Below are 18,336 nucleotides of genomic sequence, written 5' to 3'. Positions count from 1 at the left end.
TTGGCAATTTCGTGTGTGTGTGTGTGTGTGTGTGTGTGTTTCCCCCTTTTGGTTCCTGTCTTCTTGCATTTTGTCTGTGCTCAGAAGCCGCCCCCCACTCTCCAGTCCAGGCCACCTCTGGGCCCTGTGGCCCGGCTGTTGCGCAACCACCACATTGATGGCTAGAAACATGCGTTGCAATATGAAAGAGATTATAAGAGCTCAGATATTCCGCACTGGAAGCCGCATCTTTGATCCCCAGCGCGCCTTGCAATGTCCAGGAAGTGGATGTGCGGCTGGCCTTCAGCATTTCTGAATCAACCTCTAGTGGTGCCGGAGGAAGCTGGAACCTGTTCTTGTTTACCTCAGAACTGCTTCTGTATTGCTGATCAAGTTCATAGAATAGTAGAGTTGGAAGGGGACTAAAAGCCCATTGAGTCCAACCCCCTGCTCGGTGCAGGAATCCACCTTAAAGCATCCCTGACAGATGGTTGTCCAGCTGCCTCTTGAAGCGCTCTAGTGTGGGAGAGAGCCCACAACCTCCCTAGGCAATTTGTTCCATTGTCGTACTGCTCTAACAGTCAGGAAGTTTTTTCCTGATGTCCAGCCGGAATCTGGCTTCCTGTAACTTGAGCCCATTCCGTGTCCTACACTCTGGGAAGATCAGGAAGAGATCCTGGCCCTCTTCTGTGTGACAACCTTTCAAGTATTTGAAGAGTGCTCTCATGTCTCCCCTCAATCTTCTCTTCAGGCTAAACATGCCCAGTTCTTTCTGTCCCTCCTTATAGGGCTTTGCTCCAGAGCCCTAATCATCCTAGTTGCCCTCCTCTGAACACGCTCCAGCTTGTCTGCGTCCTTCTTGAAGTGTGGAGCCCAGAACTGGTCGCAATACTCAAGATGAGGCCTAACCAGGGCTGAGTAGAGGGGAAGCAGTACCTCGCCTGATTTGGAAGCTATACTTCTATTAATGCATCCCAAAATAGCATTTACTTTTTTTGCAGCCACATCACACTGTTGGCTCATAGATGTCTCTCTCTGCCTCCGTTTCCTAGGTATGTCCCTTCTCTGCGGCTGCTAAGACATCAGGCCTTTATGCTCAACTTCCCCTCAACATCTCCATCTAGGCTGGTCCAGAGGCTGCATGAGGTAGGCACAAAAATAAAGCATTTATTCTTTTCTTCTCTTGTAGACAGTTTGCTCCACATGAACTTTATACATGATGCATTTAAATGTTCGCCCACCTGGTACACTGGAATGTTACACCTAGAAGGTTGTCTTACTTTCTCCCACAGACACCGGGTGAAAACAACACTAGTCTAGTGTGCTTTTGGCCTGAGAAATAATCAAGATAATTTATTTTTCTTCCTTATGTGTTACGCCAGCTACCGTGATGCTGTATCTTGGCTAATAGATACAGCATAAATCTATTTATGGGGGGCGTTCGGTCTTCCATGTTGCATGAACTAGTGATGAGAGAAGTGCTCCAAGCCCCACCCCCATGGTCAAAGTTTTAAATAAATAAAAACTTTGCTGTTTTAAATCTGTATTTTAAATTTGTATTTCTGAACTGCTGCTGATTTTATCCTGGTTGTGCTTTTATATTGTATTGTATATCATGTTTTTATACTGTTTCTTTTGTACTTTGAATGGTTTTAATTTTGTGAACCTCCCAGGGAGCTTCAGCTATTGGGTGGTATAAAAATGCAATAAATAAATAAATGTCCGGTGTCCTGCGTGAAGGGCAGCAGTCCAAAGAGGAGAAGCACTTCTGTACCCATGCAATTAAAAAACCCTGATTTTGCCGAGTAACCAAACACACACAGAGAGAGAGACAGAGAGAGAGAGATGGGGCTGGAACGCTTTTCTCCCTTCGCATGTTTAGCCTATTCTGGTTGGACTTTTATATTGTGGTTTTATACTGTGATTTAAATTGCCATATTTTATTCTTCAAGCTGTACTTTATGGTTTTAATTTTTGTGAACTGCCCAGAGAGCTTCAGCTATTGGGCAGCATAGAAATGAAATAAATAAATGTTCTGGTAATAATTGAAATAAATAAATGTGCCTGAATAAGGCTGCTGATATGCAAGTTTCTGTGTTTCAGATTACCGTCCGGCAGGGCATGAAAGCCGACACAGGGGCGCTCATGGCCTTGTGTGAAAAGACAGAGAATGACATTCGCTCTTGTATTAACACCCTGCAGGTAAGTCACAGTGGGGGTGGGGGTGGGGTGGGTGTCTTAGTTTCCCTTCCCGCCCCGTCCCTGTACATCGAAAGCAGGCATGGATTCCTGCGTTGAGCAGGGGGTTGGACTCGATGGCCTTGTAGGCCCCTTCCAACTCTGCTGTTCTATGATTCTGTGACCCTGTGCGAATGTCCGCCGTCCTTCCTCTGTAGCCCCCTGCCTTCCTCAAGGACTGGGGACAGGTCAAAGCAAAGCTGCATGGGCAGATGGGGAAGGATGGGGTTCAAGGAAGGGGCGGAGCATGAGAACAGTAACAGGCAAGGACAGGAAAGGGGCAGGCAAGTGGAGCCTGGTGGCGCCAGTCTCAGTGGGCAGTGAATCCACTCCGGGTTTCAGTCAACACCAGTCAGAACTCCTCAGATTGCTCCTTTAGAGTTCTGACAAACCCGGAGCGGATTCACCGCCCCACCGACTTCAAAGCCACCAGCTTCCAGTGGGGTGCGAGTCAGCAGTTCAGGGGAGGCTTTGGAAGAGACAGTTACCCCAGGAAAGGATGAAGGTTGGTGGGAGGGGAGTAGAGGCCCAGGAGGAGAACGCAAGGGGAGGAAGGTGGACTCCGCAGCAGCGAAGCTGTGGGAATCGCCATGATTTCCCCCCTTTCTTTCTTCACGTAACTCTGCATTTCTCCCCTCTTTTGCATCACGTGTTCTGCTTTTACTAGTTTCAGGAAGGGACAAGGAACAATGTGGATGGGTGTACTTGCCACCCTCCCTAATTTGGGTCTTCCCTCTGACCCAGACTCATTAGCTCAGCCTTCCTCGGCCTGGTGCCCTCCAGATGTGTTGGACTGCAATTCCCATCATTCCCAGTCGTCACAGCCAATGGCCCTTAAGCTGCCTTGAGGTCCTTTGTGGAAAGACAGGATATAAATGTAGCCCAGTGTGTTGGTAGCAGCTCTGAGGATTAAACCTGCAGCCTTCTGCGTGTAAAGCAGGGCGTCACTCCTGAGCTGTGTGGGCCCTGCCCCGGCTGCCTTAGGCAATATAAGGATAATAGCACTGGTCTATCTTACAGGTAAGGGTGATGTATACCAAGTGCTACATGAATGCTCAGTGTTAAGGACTCAGCTTCTGATATTTCAGTAGGTGTGTGTTGTCCATGCAGTTTCCAGCATATTTTCCCAACCGTAAGGCTAGAAACTTGTTGGAATGAAAGTTGTCATTCTCAGGAAGGTAAATTCTGCACCCAAATTCTGCATCCTGTGCTTGCTCAGAATCTTGGTGTGCACAACCAGCCCTGGTTAAGATGGGCCAAAGGCTAGTGGGATCACGTCACCTTCCGTCTTGTGGCTTCAAATCTCCCTTTGTTGTTGTTCAAGTTCCTGTACAGCCGAGGCAAGAAAGAACTGAACATGAGGACGGTTCAGACAGCAAAGGTTGGCTTAAAAGACCAGAACAAAGGGCTCTTCTCTATTTGGCAGGAGATCTTCCAGCTCCCAAAGATGCAGAGGTGAGAGATTAACTGTTTTGAACAAATTTCAGGTTGCCCCTGCCAAAAAAAGTATGTTGGTGCCTCTTTTGCATCAAAGCAGAAACAAACAAACATATCCCAGTTTTTGAGACTGGAAGAAACATTGCAAACTAAAGCTGTATTTGCAGAAATAAGGTTTATATATCCTGTGGAACAGTGTGTATATCTATATGCCGTGGAACAGTGTATAGGGTGACCGTATGGAAAGGAGGACAGGGCTCCTGTATCTTTAACAGTTGTATTGAAAAGGGAATTTCAGCAGGTGTCATTTGTATATATGAAGAACCTGGTGAAATTTCCTCTTCACCTCTTCACTAAAGCTGCAGGTGCCCTGCCCTCTTTTAAATCTGGTCACTCTAGTATAGCTCTTGCAGCTTTAACTGTTGTGATGAAGAGGGAATTTCACCAGGTTCTCCATATATACAAATGACACCTGCTGAAATTCCCTTTTCTATGCAACTATTAAAGACACAGGAACCCTGTCTTTCTTTCCATAAGGTCACCCTAGCTAATGAGCGATACCACTTAGTTTACGATGACCATCTGGTCCAGATACAAAAGAGGGCACGGCTCCTGCAACTTTAACTGTTGTGACGAAGAGGGAATTTCACCAGGTTCTCCATATATACAAATGACCCCTGCTGAAATTCCCTTTTCTATGCAACTATTAAAGACACAGGAACCCTGTCCTCCTTTCCATAAGGTCACCCAAACAGTGTGAGCTAATGAGCTCTTCTTTATCTTTGTTTCTGGGGTTTGCCCTCTCCTCGCCTTTCTGTTCTAATTCTTTTTTTCTAGGCCTGTGACCAAGTGTGTCCACTGCTTGTTACTGATATTCATCAGATTTAAACCTGTGTTCCTAAACTAGCATGTGGCAGGATAACTCTTTGCGTGCTGTGATGAATAAATGAATCGTTCAGAGACCCGGCGGGTAGCCTCTTCTGTTTTGGGCCTGCCGCGCTCTCTGCGTGAGCAGCTGCCCTGGCTTTGCTTCTGTTTACACGCAGCGGAATTGCCTTGCTTCCTACCCCTAGATGAAGCTGTGCGTGTCACTGGCCTCATTTCCTTCAAAGACGGAGACACGGAAAGCGCCCAGAGAATCTGGGAGCACGGCTCTTTTTCTCCCTCCCTCCCTCGACACAAAACTTTTTGTGTGCAGCTGTAAGTGTGGAGAGCCCCTCCCATTCTAATTTAGAGAGCAATTGTGCTGCCACTGCTGACCATTTCGGGGGCGAGCGTCAGTGTCCGTGAACCAGAACTTGATCTTTAACCCCGTAGAGGTTTTTTGCTCTCTGTCTCCCTTCCATCTGCATTCTTGGGTGATGGTTTGAATGGCCAGATGGATGGAGGTTCTTCTTGTTATAGTTGTTTACTCAAATGTGCATTCTGTTTTCAGCATAATACCACCACAACAATAAAGTATGACAAGAAATCTTTTAAACCACCCAGAAAGTTTTGGCTGTTGGTGGTACAGAAATGTAATAAATGTAATAAATGAAAATAACGGAAGAATAAATATGTTAATCAGCAATAAAACCACACACTGTGCTGTCTGGCTCAACTTCAGGGAATGCTTTTAAGAAGATGTCTAAATGTTAGAACTGTGGGTGCCCATCTAATGACAGTTGGTAAAGTATTCCAGAGGGTGGGTACCGCAACACTAAACACTAGCGTATCTATTTTAAAAAAATCTGCAGCCTGGTGTATCTCTTAAATGTCTTTCCCCCCAAATCATAGAATAGTAGAGTTGGAATGGGCCTACAAGGCCATTGAGTCCAGCCCCCTGCTCAATGCAGGAATCCACCTCAAAGCATCCCTGACTGATGGCTGTCCAGCTGCCTCTTGAAGAACTCTCAAGTGGGAGACCCCACAACCTCCCTAGGTCAATGGTTCCATTGTCGTACTGCCCAAACTGTCAGGATGTTTTTCCTGATGTCCAGCCGGAAACTGGCTTCCCGTAACATTATTCGGTGTCCTGCACTCTGGGAGGATTGAGAAGAGGTCCTGGCCCTCCTCTGTGTGGCAACCGATTGTGTCTCTCCTCAGTCTTCCCTTCTCAAGGCTAAACATGCCTGGTTCTTTCAATGTCTCTTTATAGGGCTTTGTTTCCAGAACCCTGGTCATCCTCGTTGCCCTCTGAACATGTTCCACTGAATGCCCTGTTCATTCTTCTGTCTTTCCTTTGGTTCCCACCCCCAACTGTCGGCATAGCTCTGTACTGCTTGACATCCTAACTTCCTGCTTCGCTTTTGTGTGCCAAGGCAGAGGATAGGAATGGACCCTTCGATCCCAGCACACCTCCTCGCTAGAGAGGGTGACGACCTGTTCGGCGTGGCAGCGGGTAGAACGTCCATTAATGCAGCTGCCCAAAGGTTCCATCACATCCTGCACCTCACCACGTCCTCTGGAGAACATGAAAAGCTCACCCAGGTACTTTGCTTTTTATTTGAACTGGAGGCCTGCAGCCAAGATTTGGATGGTTTATCCTGATCTTCACCTCTTCGCAGCCGTGCCTGGCAACATCTTCCAGCCCTGGTTCCCTGCTCTGTGACCCCCATTGGCCTCTGCCCCTCCCACCCCATTGCATTTCGTTGCTGCCTCATGCAGCCCCGTCTACTCTCCCTCCCTGCCCCTCATGTCTGGAACTCCTTCCCCAAATACTGACCCACACTTTATCTTTCTCCCTTTAGAGACTTCCTCAGTTCTTGCATTTTCTTTTTTCCTCCTGCATTTCTCTTTTGTTGTCATCTGCCTCCTCCTCCCAGCTGAAATGAAGCTGATGTGTCCCTGCATTTGCTCACACAGACCTCTTGCTCCTCTCTGATTTCTTCCCCACTGTTGATCTTAGATTGTAAACTCTAGGGAACGAGGTTCCACCCACCACCACCGACCCCGTTTACTCTTCTGATAGTGCTGCCCAAATAACAAGTCATAGTAATACTAAGATCAAGATGCAGAATCCATCCCCTCTTCCGTGCCCCAGCAAGCCAACAATTCAGCCTGTGTCTTTGGCATTATTACAGGCATTTCACAGTTTTTAGCCACTCTACAGGCTAGCCTGCCCTTCCCAAGAGCTTGAAACTAAACTCGGAATGAAATATATAACTTTTCAAATTGCAGGCTTGAGCTTATCTTAACACCACCTTACAGAAGCTAATTCAGATAAAGAAGACCTGTAATGATTTTGAAAGTTGCTTAGGCTCTGATTTTGGTGAATTCCCTTGGGTAAAAATTGCATTCCATAAAAACTTACGCAATAATATACTCTTTTAGTCATCAAAGTGTCTCAAGGCTATACGTTGGTTTTGGTGCAATGGACGTAACACTGTCTGGTCACGGAGAACGCCTGATAATGCAGCGGTTGAGAGCTGTACTGGGGTGAAAGCCATGGGTTGAAAGTGTGGTCCCACTCGCCTTGCAGGGCTTATATGACAACTTCCTCAACATGAAAGTGAAGGATCCCAGCTTTGGCTCCATCTGCCTGGCCTTGGAGTGGCTGGGCTTCTCGGACCTGCTGAGCAGGACCATCATGCATGGCCAGAACTTCCAGCTCATGCGATACCTGCCCTTCCTCCCCGTCTCTTTCCACCTGCTCTTCGCTGCTTCCAACGTCCCCAGACTGGCCTATCCCAGCAGCCAGCATGAGGCAGGTATCAAGGGGAAACTGTCAGGGGCAGGGATGTGGGTGGGGGAAGGAGGACTGTGCTCAGTGTTGTGGCGTCTTACTTCGTGGCCTCACATGTGAGGCGGCAAGGAGCAGCCCCCTTTTCTCCCCAGGATTATTGGCTTCGGCCTTATGGCCTCCTTGGCCTCCTGTCCCTCTGCTTGCGCTGGGGAGGAATCTGAGCACACAGTGGAGCTGGTAGAGCCCCCTCCTTTGCCTGTGGAAGGCCCCAAGTTCAACCCCTGGCATCTCCTGGTAAGGCTGGCAAAGTCCCCTTGTCTGAGCCCCTGCCAATCAGTGCAGGTATAAATGCAAGAATAAATAAACAGGATGATCCCAGACTCGACAGAGAAAAGATTTATCCTATCCACTTGCTCCACACTATGCATAATTTTGTACCCCTCGATCGCATCTCCCAAGAAAATGTCCCAGGCATGGTAACCATAAGGGGAGTTGCTGCAGCCCCCCCTGATATTTCCGTCTGCCTTTTCCTGACTTGACGCCTTACGGGTTCCATCCGCTTCATCTAGGCTCTGACGAAGCTGACCCAGATGCAGAACCTTGTGGCTTCCATGATATCCGGGGTCACGCCCATCTCCCGGAGCCGCACTGGGCCACAGTCTCTCGTCCTGGAGGTTCTTTGCCTTCTCTTGGAGATTATCTCGCCAAAACTAAGACCGGTAAGGAATTCCTCCTCAGCAAAGTACGGGGAGGGGGGCTGTACTTGGCTTTTCCTTTTGTGGGAGATCAACAGACAGCTAGCTGGGGGAAAGGAAACCGTGACTGGGGAAGGCAATGGGAAACCACCCCGCTACAAAGTCTGCCAAGAAAACGTCAGCGAAAGCAGGCGTCCCTCTAGGAGTCAGCAATGACTCAAGTGCTTTGCATGAGAGGTTCCTTTCCTTCCCTTCCTGAGGACTTGGAAAAATCTGTTTCCCTGGGTGCACACCTGTCTGGCCATTCCAGCTCAGGTTGGCTGGACTTCATTCAGTTTGGTGCGTCACCAGTTCTTCCGACCTGGGCTGTATCTTCTCTGCACCAAAAGTGTGCTACAAAGAGACACCCGAAGAGGCTAGATCTGTCTGCTTCATTAGCCTGTGTGGTGCAGCCTTGTTTCTGACCCTTCAAAGCACCGGGCCCTGCGTCACTTGTCCTCCGCCGGCTGCTTTCGTTTGCCGCGGGAGGATTGCCTGACCGTTCCTGACCCAGCGAGTGAAGGGCATCCTCCCGCTGCAGGTGGACAGATAGTCCTGGCCTGTTTGTCTGAGCTTTACCTCGGGTGACCTTGCAGTACAAGGCCAAAGGGGAGAGTTATGCAAGCTGTCCTGGCAGGAGTGTATCAAGCAGAAGTGAGAAAATTAATTTTGTGGATGAGATCTGTGCAGGAAATACGACAAGTGCAAAAGCAAGGAAAACCCTGTGGGGGAGTAAAAAGATTTTTTTGCCAAGGTGCCGCCTGTAAATAAACTTTTGTAAATATTCCGTTTTGAAGATTGCCTGGTTCTACCTTTGCCTTTGGCTTCTTTTTACTCCCCCAGGAAATACGACAGACGGTTCCTTTTCCGTTCCTTCCCTCCCCTGCCTTCGCTTTTTATTCCCAAACTCTTTCGGTGTTGACATCCAGGGCCCTTCAGGTCAGGGTCTGTGGGTCCCTGGCTACTGCTCACTCTTGCAGCCTAAGCACAGAGTTTGGGGGAAGGGGGTTGAAGTTGAATATCGGTTTTTCCCCCAGATTGGAAAGTGACGCAGGGGCAGCGTGGAGTTGCGCCTTCCTTTGCTACATGGAACTTGGCTCACTTGCTGCGCTGTTTTGGAGCTCTTCGCTGTGGGGGCAACTCGTGTTCTCGATTCTTCCAGAGTGCAGGACACGGACTAATGGGCTCAAGTTGCAGGAAGCCAGATTCCGGCTGGATGTCAGGAAAAACATCCTGACTGTTTGAGCAGTACGACAGCGGAACCCATGACCTAGGGAGGTGGTGGGCTCTCCCACCCTAGAGGCCTTCAAGAGGCAGCTGGACAACCATCTGTCAGGGATGCTTTGAGGTGGATTCCTGCATTAAGCAGGGGGTTGGACTTGATGGCCTTATTGGCCCCTTCCAACTCCATTAGTCCATGATTCTGTGATTCTCCTCGCTTTAATCTCCCTGTGGGTAACAACCAACAGCCGATTGATTGATTCGATTTGATGTATGCCCCCCATTTACAACAAGGAAGTGTTGCTCCAATAAGAACAAAATTTAAAATAAAACCATAGTTACAACAATTCTAAAACAAATACATTTAAAACACAATTAAAAAATGACAACAAAAGAATAAAAACAGCACCTAACCTGCATGTGATGGGCGATGTAAGGAGAACATTTTACATGGCTGGGTGTGACAGATGGCTGGGTTACTTGGCCAGGCTGCCTGGGGATTACAGGAGTTGTATTCCGATATGTCTGAAGTGGATTGGGTTTAGGAAGGCTGCTCTGGAGCGGGAGACCTTCTCACTGTTTGATTTGGGTGCCTCTAGCCTCCATGGCTAGCTTATTGTGTCGCCACATAATGAGTTACCACTTGGTCAACGGGCTGCTGCAGACAAACATTTGTCCTACCTGGCCACACCATTCCCCAGGTGAACATGCTTTGCTCTAGGATAGTATGGCCATCTGCATGGCATCCCTGTAACATCCTGCCAAAGGGTAGCATCTTGCCCATGTCCCCCAGCGAGGGCCTGGTTGGGATGGTACTCTTAACCCAGCGTTCCCCAACCTAGCACCCTCTAGATGTGTTGGCCTTCAGCTCCCAGTAGCTGGCTGGGGGATAATAGGAGTTGTAGTCTAGCAGATTGGGGAAGGCAGCTTTATACTGTCTCTCTACAGTCTTTATACAATCTTTACACTGTCTCTCTACAGCCAGCACGGTTTCCCAATCTCTGGTGTCACCAACTGTTCACGCAGGGAAATTATGTACCAGCAGGGCCTTCTGTACAGTCCGACACACGCCAGTCCATTTTAACACGGTCGATTTCCCTGCTAAAATCCAGGAATCAGTCATGCCATCTGAGCCTCGGTATGTTGAACTGCACGCACTGGGATGTTGCGCTCCTGCGTGAACTGCTGGTGCCACCGGAGGCCAGACATGCAGGCCCGTTGGGAAGGGGGCAGGTCAGGAGCGCTCTCATTCCCCGGCACACGTAGGGAGGGGACTGGTCCAATCCAGGCGGAAATGGCTTCCCTGGAGTTCTGATCAGATGAAATAGGGTGGGACAGTTGACCTTGCTGCTTGATCTGACAACACAGACGGACTATTTGCCGAGTGGTTCAGGCATACCAAGGTAAGGAAAACAATCGCGTTGGAACTAGGACCAGGCTTCTGTTGATGGAAGGTGCTTCCGGCTGATTTTCACGGGTGCCCCTTCCCCTGAACCACAGCTCACCTCTGACTCTCTGGCCCCGTTCAGACAACACGCTAAACCATGGTTAGGCATTTTGAGCTAAAGATTATAGCTTAGCGTTTTGTGTGAACCATTCCTAACCATGGGGGCTACGTAACCATGGTTTAAACACACTAACCATTTGCTGCAAAAGGGTTAGCAGCCTAAACATGGCTTAGCGTGTCGTCTGAACAGGCCCTCTGTAGCATGTTCAGGGGGCTGGGAGGAGGTCCAGGAGGTGGGCGTTGGCTTCCACCCGCCCAGTTTCCTGCTTCCTGTGCCCAGCCTGTCATCTTCCATAAGCCAGCCAGCCGTAATACATTGCCAAGTGTTCCCCTGAGGACTAGTAGCATGAGGAAGGGAGAGAGAAACACCTTCCTTCACACCTTTTTGTCGTTTCCAGGTGAACACCCAGCTGTACAGTCAGAAAGAGAAGCAGCAGTTGGCCGAGCTGATCGCCACCATGCTGGCATATAATCTCACGTACCACCAGGAACGGACCCCCGACGGGCAGTACGTCTACAAGCTTGACCCGTGAGTGAATCCCACCCACCCCCACACTCTCCCCTGTGCATGAGGCAGCCTCCTCAATCCCTGGACGGGAAGGGGTACAACCTTGGCAACGGAGGGTGTAAACCATCCTTCCTCAACCTGGAGCCCTCCAGGTGGGTGGGACTGTAAACCCCATCATCCCCAGCCAGCAACTGCTGGCTGGGGTTAATAGGGGTTGTAGTCCCACCCACCTGGAGGGCTTTAGCATGGGGAAGGCGGGTGTGAACTGCCTCGCTTGAAAAATCATTGCCTTGGCTATGGAAGCAAATCGTCTGTTAGCGGCTTTTGGCCTCTTGCGTTCCATATGTACAGTTCATTGCCTCCTGTAGCCGTCGCTGGGGCCTGGACAGACCCCGCGCAGCAGGATGAATACTAAAGCGGTGGAGTAGATTGTGCCGCTTCAGATTATTAAAGAAATGCGGGGGGGGGGGGTTAACGTTTCTGTGAATGTTCTCCTATGCTTGGGACCAAATTACTTGAAGGGCCACTTTCAGCCATATTTATTTATTTATTTTATTTATTTAATTACATTTATATACCGCCCCACAGCCGAAGCTCTCTGGGCGGTTTACAACATTTTAAAATAGTAAACATTAAAAGTATACAATTTTTTAAAAAAACATAAAAACAGTATAAAAACAACAGTATCTATTTAAAAACAAGTTCTGGGGTCCATTAGAAAACAAACTTAGCGTTGTTAAATGCTGTTAAATGCCTGGGAGAAAAGTCTAGGCCTGGCGCCTGAAAGATAACAGTGTTGGCGCCAGGCGAGCCTCATCAGGGAGATCATTCCACAATTGGGGAGCCACCACCGAAAAGGCCCTCTCCCTTGTTGCCATCCTCCGAGCTTCCCTCGGAGTAGGGACTTGGAGGAGGACCTTAGATGTTGAGCGCAGTGTACGGGTAGGTTCATGTCGGGAGAGGCGTTCCATCAGGTATTGTGGTCCCAAGCCATGTAGGGAGCCTCCCCCCACTTTAAGATCAGCAAGAGAGGCCTTTCTCATTTGCCCACCTGTGAGAACAGTCAGGTGAGTGACCACACCTGACAGGGCCTTCTCTGCAGTGGCCCCACAGCTCTGGAATTAGTTGCCATGGGGGGTCTGTCATTGCAGGCTTTTAAGGAGGCCTTGAAAACATGCTATTTTCTCTCGTAATATGATCGCTTTTGTTGCTGTTTTTATTGTTTTGCTGTTATTTTTAGTGATTTTATTGCTGGGTGGTTTTTTGGTACACTTAATGTTTTTATTGTGTTTTTGTCGTTTTTAATATCATACCAGTTTTATGTGTTTTGTTTCTGTATGCTGCTGCCTTGAAAGGGCTTCTGCCCTAAAAGCAGCCAAGAAATACTTTAAATCAATAAATAGTATGTTAACTTCCTTAAAAAAAGGACAGCAGGAAAATGACTGGGCTGGAGCCTTTTTTCTCTTGACTTGCTACTTTACTGTTTTCCAGGAGTTTTACGTAGGGGGGAATTCATCGCGTAAAAGGCCCGTGGCTCAGTGGCAAAATCCCTGCTTTGCATGCAAAAGGCCCCAGGTTCAATCCAGATGTCATCTTTAGTTAAAAGCTGAGCAAAAAGCTTGGAGACCTTTTGCCCAACAGAGTAGCCAATACTGGGCTAGATGAACAAAAGGCCTGACCAGAGTTATTTATAACTGATAGGGATAAATGCGAGTTCTACACCTAGGAGTAAGAAACCAATTGCCCAGTTACAAGATGGGGGACACTTGCAGCAATACTACAAACGAGAAGGAACTTGGAATTGTTGTAGATCACAAGCTGAATATGAGCCAGCAGTGTGATGTGGCTGCAAAAAAAGCAAATGTTATTTTGGGATGCATTAATAAAAGTATAGCTTCCAAATCGTGTAGGTACAGGTTTCCCTCTATTCAGCACTGGTTAGGCCTCATCTAGAGTATTGCGTCCAGTTCTGGGCTCCACAATTCAAGAAGGATGCAGACAAGCTGGAGCGTGTTCAGAGGAGGGCAACCAGGATGATCAGGGGTCTGGAAACAAAGCCCTATGAAGACAGACTGAAAGAACTGGGCAGGTTTAGCCTGGAGAAGAGAAGATGGAGGGGAGACATGAGAGCACTCTTCAAATACTTACAAGGTTGTCACACAGAGGAGGGCCAGGATCTCTTCTCGGTCCTTCCAGAGTGCAGGACACGGAATAACCGGCTCAAGTTACAGGAGGCCAGATTCTAGCTGGACATCAGGAAAAACATCCTGACTGTTAGAGCAGTATGACAATGGAACCAGTTCCCTAGGGAGGTTGTGGGCTCTCCCACACTAGACAAGAGGCAGCTGGACAACCATCTGTCAGGGCTGCTTTAGGGTGGATTCCTGCATTGAGCAGGGGGTTGGACTCGATGGCCTTAAGGGTGCCTTCCAACACTACGATTCTATGATTTTAAGCAATTTGAAGATAAGCAGTTGGGCTACAAACTACTCCTGCGTGGCCCTCCTGATTTGCTCTTCATAGCAGGCCTCTCCCTTCCTCTGATGTCACGCATTTCCAGGGGCTATGATTCTTCTGCCGAGAGAAGCGGAGTTCTCAACCTGCAATGAGTTGTGTAAGACAGAGCATTTCTGCCTAATTTATTCCAGTTTGGCTGGCCAAGAGACAGGCAAGCATGCTACAGTCATTGCCGCAGCTGGAAAACTTATTCGTTAATTCTTTCTTTGACCTCTGAGGTTTCATCAGGTGTGACCCACATGCTTTCCAGCGCACCTTTGCAGCCACAACAGCTAGAAACTTTGTACAAAGCAAAAGCAGAGATTGCAAGAAGCGGGGTTCTTTGCGCTACGTCATATTCCCTGCCTTTTCTGTGCTTCTGTGGAATTGTGTCCTGTTGCCATATATTCCATTATGTTTTAGGGCATGTGGGAGCCCGTGCTTCTGAGCTGAAATCTCATTACCGATTCTAAAAGATTAGCGGGTTTTTTAGAAAATTGCTGAGATGCAACATTTAATCGCCTTCTGCTTTTTTGACCTTGGGTGCCCCTGAAATCAACACCCCCAAAACCCAGAGAGTTCCTGGCTGTGTGTCTCTTCCTCCCTTTTAAATTTTTTTTTTTAATGGCTTTTTCAAAGTTATGAATCGGGTGGTCTTTTCAGAAGAGATCAAATAACTCCCGCAAGGGGTGACCTTAGCCACCCCTTGTGACAAACGATAATCAGGGCAGGACGGAGACTCAAGGATTCAGCTAAGCTCTCTTATCTCTTGGCCAAAATATCTGGAAATGCACGTGCTGTTTTGGGCTCTGAACAGATGGTGAAAATATCCTCTTCAGTTTCTCGGCATGTCGACTTTAAACACAACACTCCTCCCTCCCACACCCCATGATCTCCATCACTTCCTCTTCACTGACTTAATCAGAGTTGATCCTCTTTGACGTTCCCCCCGATATGTCTTGTCTCTTCCTGTGGGTACCGGCACGCAGAGATATTTGCCGGTTCTTTTCATGAAACCCCTAGGTAGTTCGGAGGAGTGTTCTGGAGTCGTATTGTCCTTTCCCCTTTCATTTGCATCCTGTAAATTTTGCTATAAGGCCTCATCTAGAGTATTGCATCCAGTTCTGGGCTCCACAATTCAAGAAGGACGCAGACAAGCTGGAGCGTGTTCGGAAGAGGGCAACCAGGATGATCAGGGGTCTGGAAACAAAGCCCTATGAAGAGAGACTGAAAGAACTGGGCAGGTTTAGCCTGGAGAAGAGAAGATGGAGGGGGGACATGATAGCACTCTTCAAATACTTAAAAGGTTGTCACACAGAGGAGGGCCAGGATCTCTTCTCGATCCTCCCAGAGTGCAGGACATGGAATAACGGGCTCAAGTTAAAGGAAGCCAGATTCCAGCTGGACATCAGGAAAAACTTAGATCAGTACGACAATGGAATCAGTTCCCTAGGGAGGTTGTGGGCTCTCCCACACTAGAGGCCTTCAAGAGGCAGCTGGACAAGCATCTGTCAGGAATGCTTTAGGGTAGATTCCTGCATTGAGCAGGGGGTTGGACTCGATGGCCTTGTAGGCCCCTTCAAACTCTGCTATTCTATGATTCTATGTCTTTATAGCAAAAGCATAATAAGGTGTCAAGTATGGGGGTTCTGCAAGGCCAGGAGGCCTTGAAGGTTGTAGGTAGATTTAATTAGAACTAGTTTGGAATGTCAGAATCTGAGCAGGCTTATCTCTGTCAGGGTTCTCAGGGGAAGTATAGAAGGGAGTAGTTTCATGCCCCACCCTCCCTTGGCCTTGGGGCTGTAAGACTTCTGTGGGAAACTGATAGAGTTTTTAGAAAGGTGCGGGGTGGGGTGGGGCTTCTTGACTGAATCACTCAGATAGTAGCGTCATCTTGGTGGGCTGATCAATGCCTACTCGTTTGGACGCAGGCAGGAGTTACGGGCCGAGAGTCGAAAGATGATCCTAGCAAAGGCTCCTCGCCTTTGCTCCAGCTTATAAAAGGAGGTGTGGGCCTGTTCAAAACCACTTGACAGACAGGGGCATTGGCCTGTAAGTCCTGCCCGTGTCCAAACAGGGCTGCACTGCTCAGCCTTAGATGACGCTGCAAGCTGAGCAACTCCTTCAACAACAACCCCACACCTTTCTAAACACTCTTATCACTTTCCCACAGACGTCTTAAAGCCCCAAAGCCAAGGGAGGGGGACGATGAATGTACCCCCTTCTATACTTCCCCTGAGAACCATGACAGAGATAAGCCCAGTCAGATTCTGACATTCCACAACCTTCTCGATCCTGAGAATTGCATGCGATACTGGCTTGTGGGGAAGGGGGGGGCATGTATGTGGCATATGTGTGAGCAAATGTGCATGTGCAGATACACACAGGCAATGTGATTCAGGCAAATGTAGTTTTGGCACCTTTGAGATTCCATAACTTGAAAAGGCGCAGCGAGAAGCCTGCTTCTCCCTGGGTCATTCCTACTTTCAAGGCGTCCCAAAAAGAAGTGATGGGATTGTACCTCTTGGTTTGTTTATTTTATTTCAAACATTTCTTGGCTACGTTTCGGGGCAGAAGTCCTCACAAGGCAGCTTACAACAATAAAATACATACAAACAGTTCAAATATTAAAAGCAATAAAAACAATCACAATGAACTAGCAATTAAAAACAATAAACCCAGCTATAAAACCAGCGAGAACAATAGCAGCAAGAAGGTTGCGGTGACATAGCATGGGAAGGCTTCAGTAAAATAAAAATTTTTGAAGGCCTCCTTAAAAGCCTGGAAGTGGACCTCTGATGGGGGTTTGGTTGGGGCACCTCAAGCTACCTTTGCCAACCCGGCCCCACAAGCTGCCTTAGACTACAACGCTGGCACGAACGCCAGGTACAAACGGCCTCCAAGCACGTTCGTGCGCATGTTGGAAACGTGCCCGTGTTCTGGGTGCTCGCGCCCTCCAGCGTGGCAAAGTCTGGCTTACGGCATTGACACAGATGGTCACCAGGGGGATTCTTCGAATGGATTTACCTGTTCCGTATCTCCCGCAACCGAACGTGGACCCAAATATAATTCGCAGTCGGAAATCCATACATTTCCAAGCTTGCAATTTGTTTCATGACTGCCCCGCCCCCCAAATCTGTCTGTTAGCAGGAGTACATTTGAAAAATGTAGCAAGAAAATGCGCAATTTTCTAAACTGTGGATGAAATACTTCCGTGCATGCAAAACATCGGCACAAAACAGGACATTTGAAAAATGCAGCAAGAAATTCACGCGGATTTCTGCGTGGGGCAAAAGAGCCCCCCTACGGAGCCGGGGTGGAAGAAGTTTGTCGATGGGAAAATGGGAACCTCCACCCGATTGAGCTTGACAGATCCACCCATTGTGGGTCACCACACCGAAAGCAACAGCTGGCACATCGATAGTCTAAACGGGCTGGCCAGGGGCGATTAACTTCTACTGTTGAAAGGCCTGGTCGCTTGGAGGCAATTCGTAACTCTTTCCAGGCGACTAGGCATAGTGGCTGTTCAGAAGCGTTAATCCTCATCCCCGAAACATATGCCAGATTCCTAAAGAGTTTAGTTCTACCCCATTCTAGTCTGCCTGTCATGCCGGGGTGCCGGGCATGTGTCTTTCTTTATGAGAATCTCTCCTTGAACTCGCACCTCGGTATTCTTCAATGCCCGACCTCACCCCGTTGCAATTGTTTTTTTGACGCACGGAACGCGGGGCTGCCCAGTCTGCAAAACCGTGCCCAAGGTTAATTATGCCAGAAATGTCCTTTCCCTCCAAATCCCTCACATTCATTCAAAGGGCTTAGCGGTTTTGTGTGTGTGTTCGCGGCTTGCGCTCTCTTTCTTCGGCGCCCCCGTCCCAATCTCCTTGATAACACAGAACCGCTGCTCCTTTCCAGGAATATATTAACATCTCCGAGCCCCCCTCCCTTCCTCTTGATTCTTCCGTCCCCTCGCTTTTAGAAGTGTGGTTTTTTTCCCTCCTCCTGAGGAGGACAGCAGGGAGGACTCCCGGTTTGCCGCCTTTTCCGCCACCTACTCCGAGACACCTCCTCTGGGCTTGAGCCTCTAGCTGGTCTAGTGCCAGGCCAAGATTGCTGGCCGTAATCAGATTAAAGGAGGGAGCGCAGCTGCCTTTTGGCTTTTGGCGGAGCGGCGTGAAGGAGCTGAAGATGCGTCCGGTTCTCTCTCGCCCGGCAGGCTGCTAGGATGCCGCTCGGCCCTCTGCCCCTATGTTTCAAGCTCGCTGCCAGGAGACTCTGTTCATTACTGACTGGGGGGTGCCGCTGGTGATAGCCTTGCTGCTCCTCGGTTTGATCTACCTCTTCATTTACCTGCCGGCCAGCCTCCAACAGTCCTCGGCGGACGACGTGGCGAGGAATTTAACCGAGGGGTACGGCTACAGTGGGTTGGGCTTTGTCAAGCAGTGAGGGTCTCCTGAGCGGCCGTCCCCTCGCCTTGAGAATGCTGCAGCGCGCCAGAGGCCGACCTGTCACATCCTTCCACGGGTCACTTGATGTCGGAACTTGGCAGGCGTCG

The 18,336-nt window shown here is 48.8% G+C and overlaps 2 protein-coding genes across 2 annotated transcripts in view; one reads left to right on the top strand and one right to left on the bottom strand.

The window, feature by feature from the left end:
* LOC134410259 (uncharacterized) overlaps positions 1 to 18,336 on the bottom strand; it is a 365,840-nt gene that overhangs the window by 275,437 nt on the left and 72,067 nt on the right. The window lies entirely within an intron of this gene.
* Positions 1 to 18,336, top strand: part of CHTF18 (chromosome transmission fidelity factor 18) — a 48,318-nt gene that overhangs the window by 14,673 nt on the left and 15,309 nt on the right. Inside the window, exons 12-18 of the mRNA XM_063143556.1 lie at positions 1,032 to 1,125; positions 2,083 to 2,181; positions 3,542 to 3,672; positions 5,955 to 6,123; positions 7,115 to 7,339; positions 7,888 to 8,037; positions 11,179 to 11,309. Of these exons, the coding sequence (XP_062999626.1) occupies positions 1,032 to 1,125; positions 2,083 to 2,181; positions 3,542 to 3,672; positions 5,955 to 6,123; positions 7,115 to 7,339; positions 7,888 to 8,037; positions 11,179 to 11,309 (999 nt within the window). The remainder of the gene's footprint in view (positions 1 to 1,031; positions 1,126 to 2,082; positions 2,182 to 3,541; positions 3,673 to 5,954; positions 6,124 to 7,114; positions 7,340 to 7,887; positions 8,038 to 11,178; positions 11,310 to 18,336) is intronic.

This window comes from Elgaria multicarinata, chromosome 17 (assembly GCF_023053635.1).
Source record: "Elgaria multicarinata webbii isolate HBS135686 ecotype San Diego chromosome 17, rElgMul1.1.pri, whole genome shotgun sequence".
Classification (NCBI taxonomy): domain Eukaryota; kingdom Metazoa; phylum Chordata; class Lepidosauria; order Squamata; family Anguidae; genus Elgaria; species Elgaria multicarinata.
Note: the sequence above shows the minus strand (reverse complement) of the source record. Positions and strands in the feature narration are given on the sequence as shown.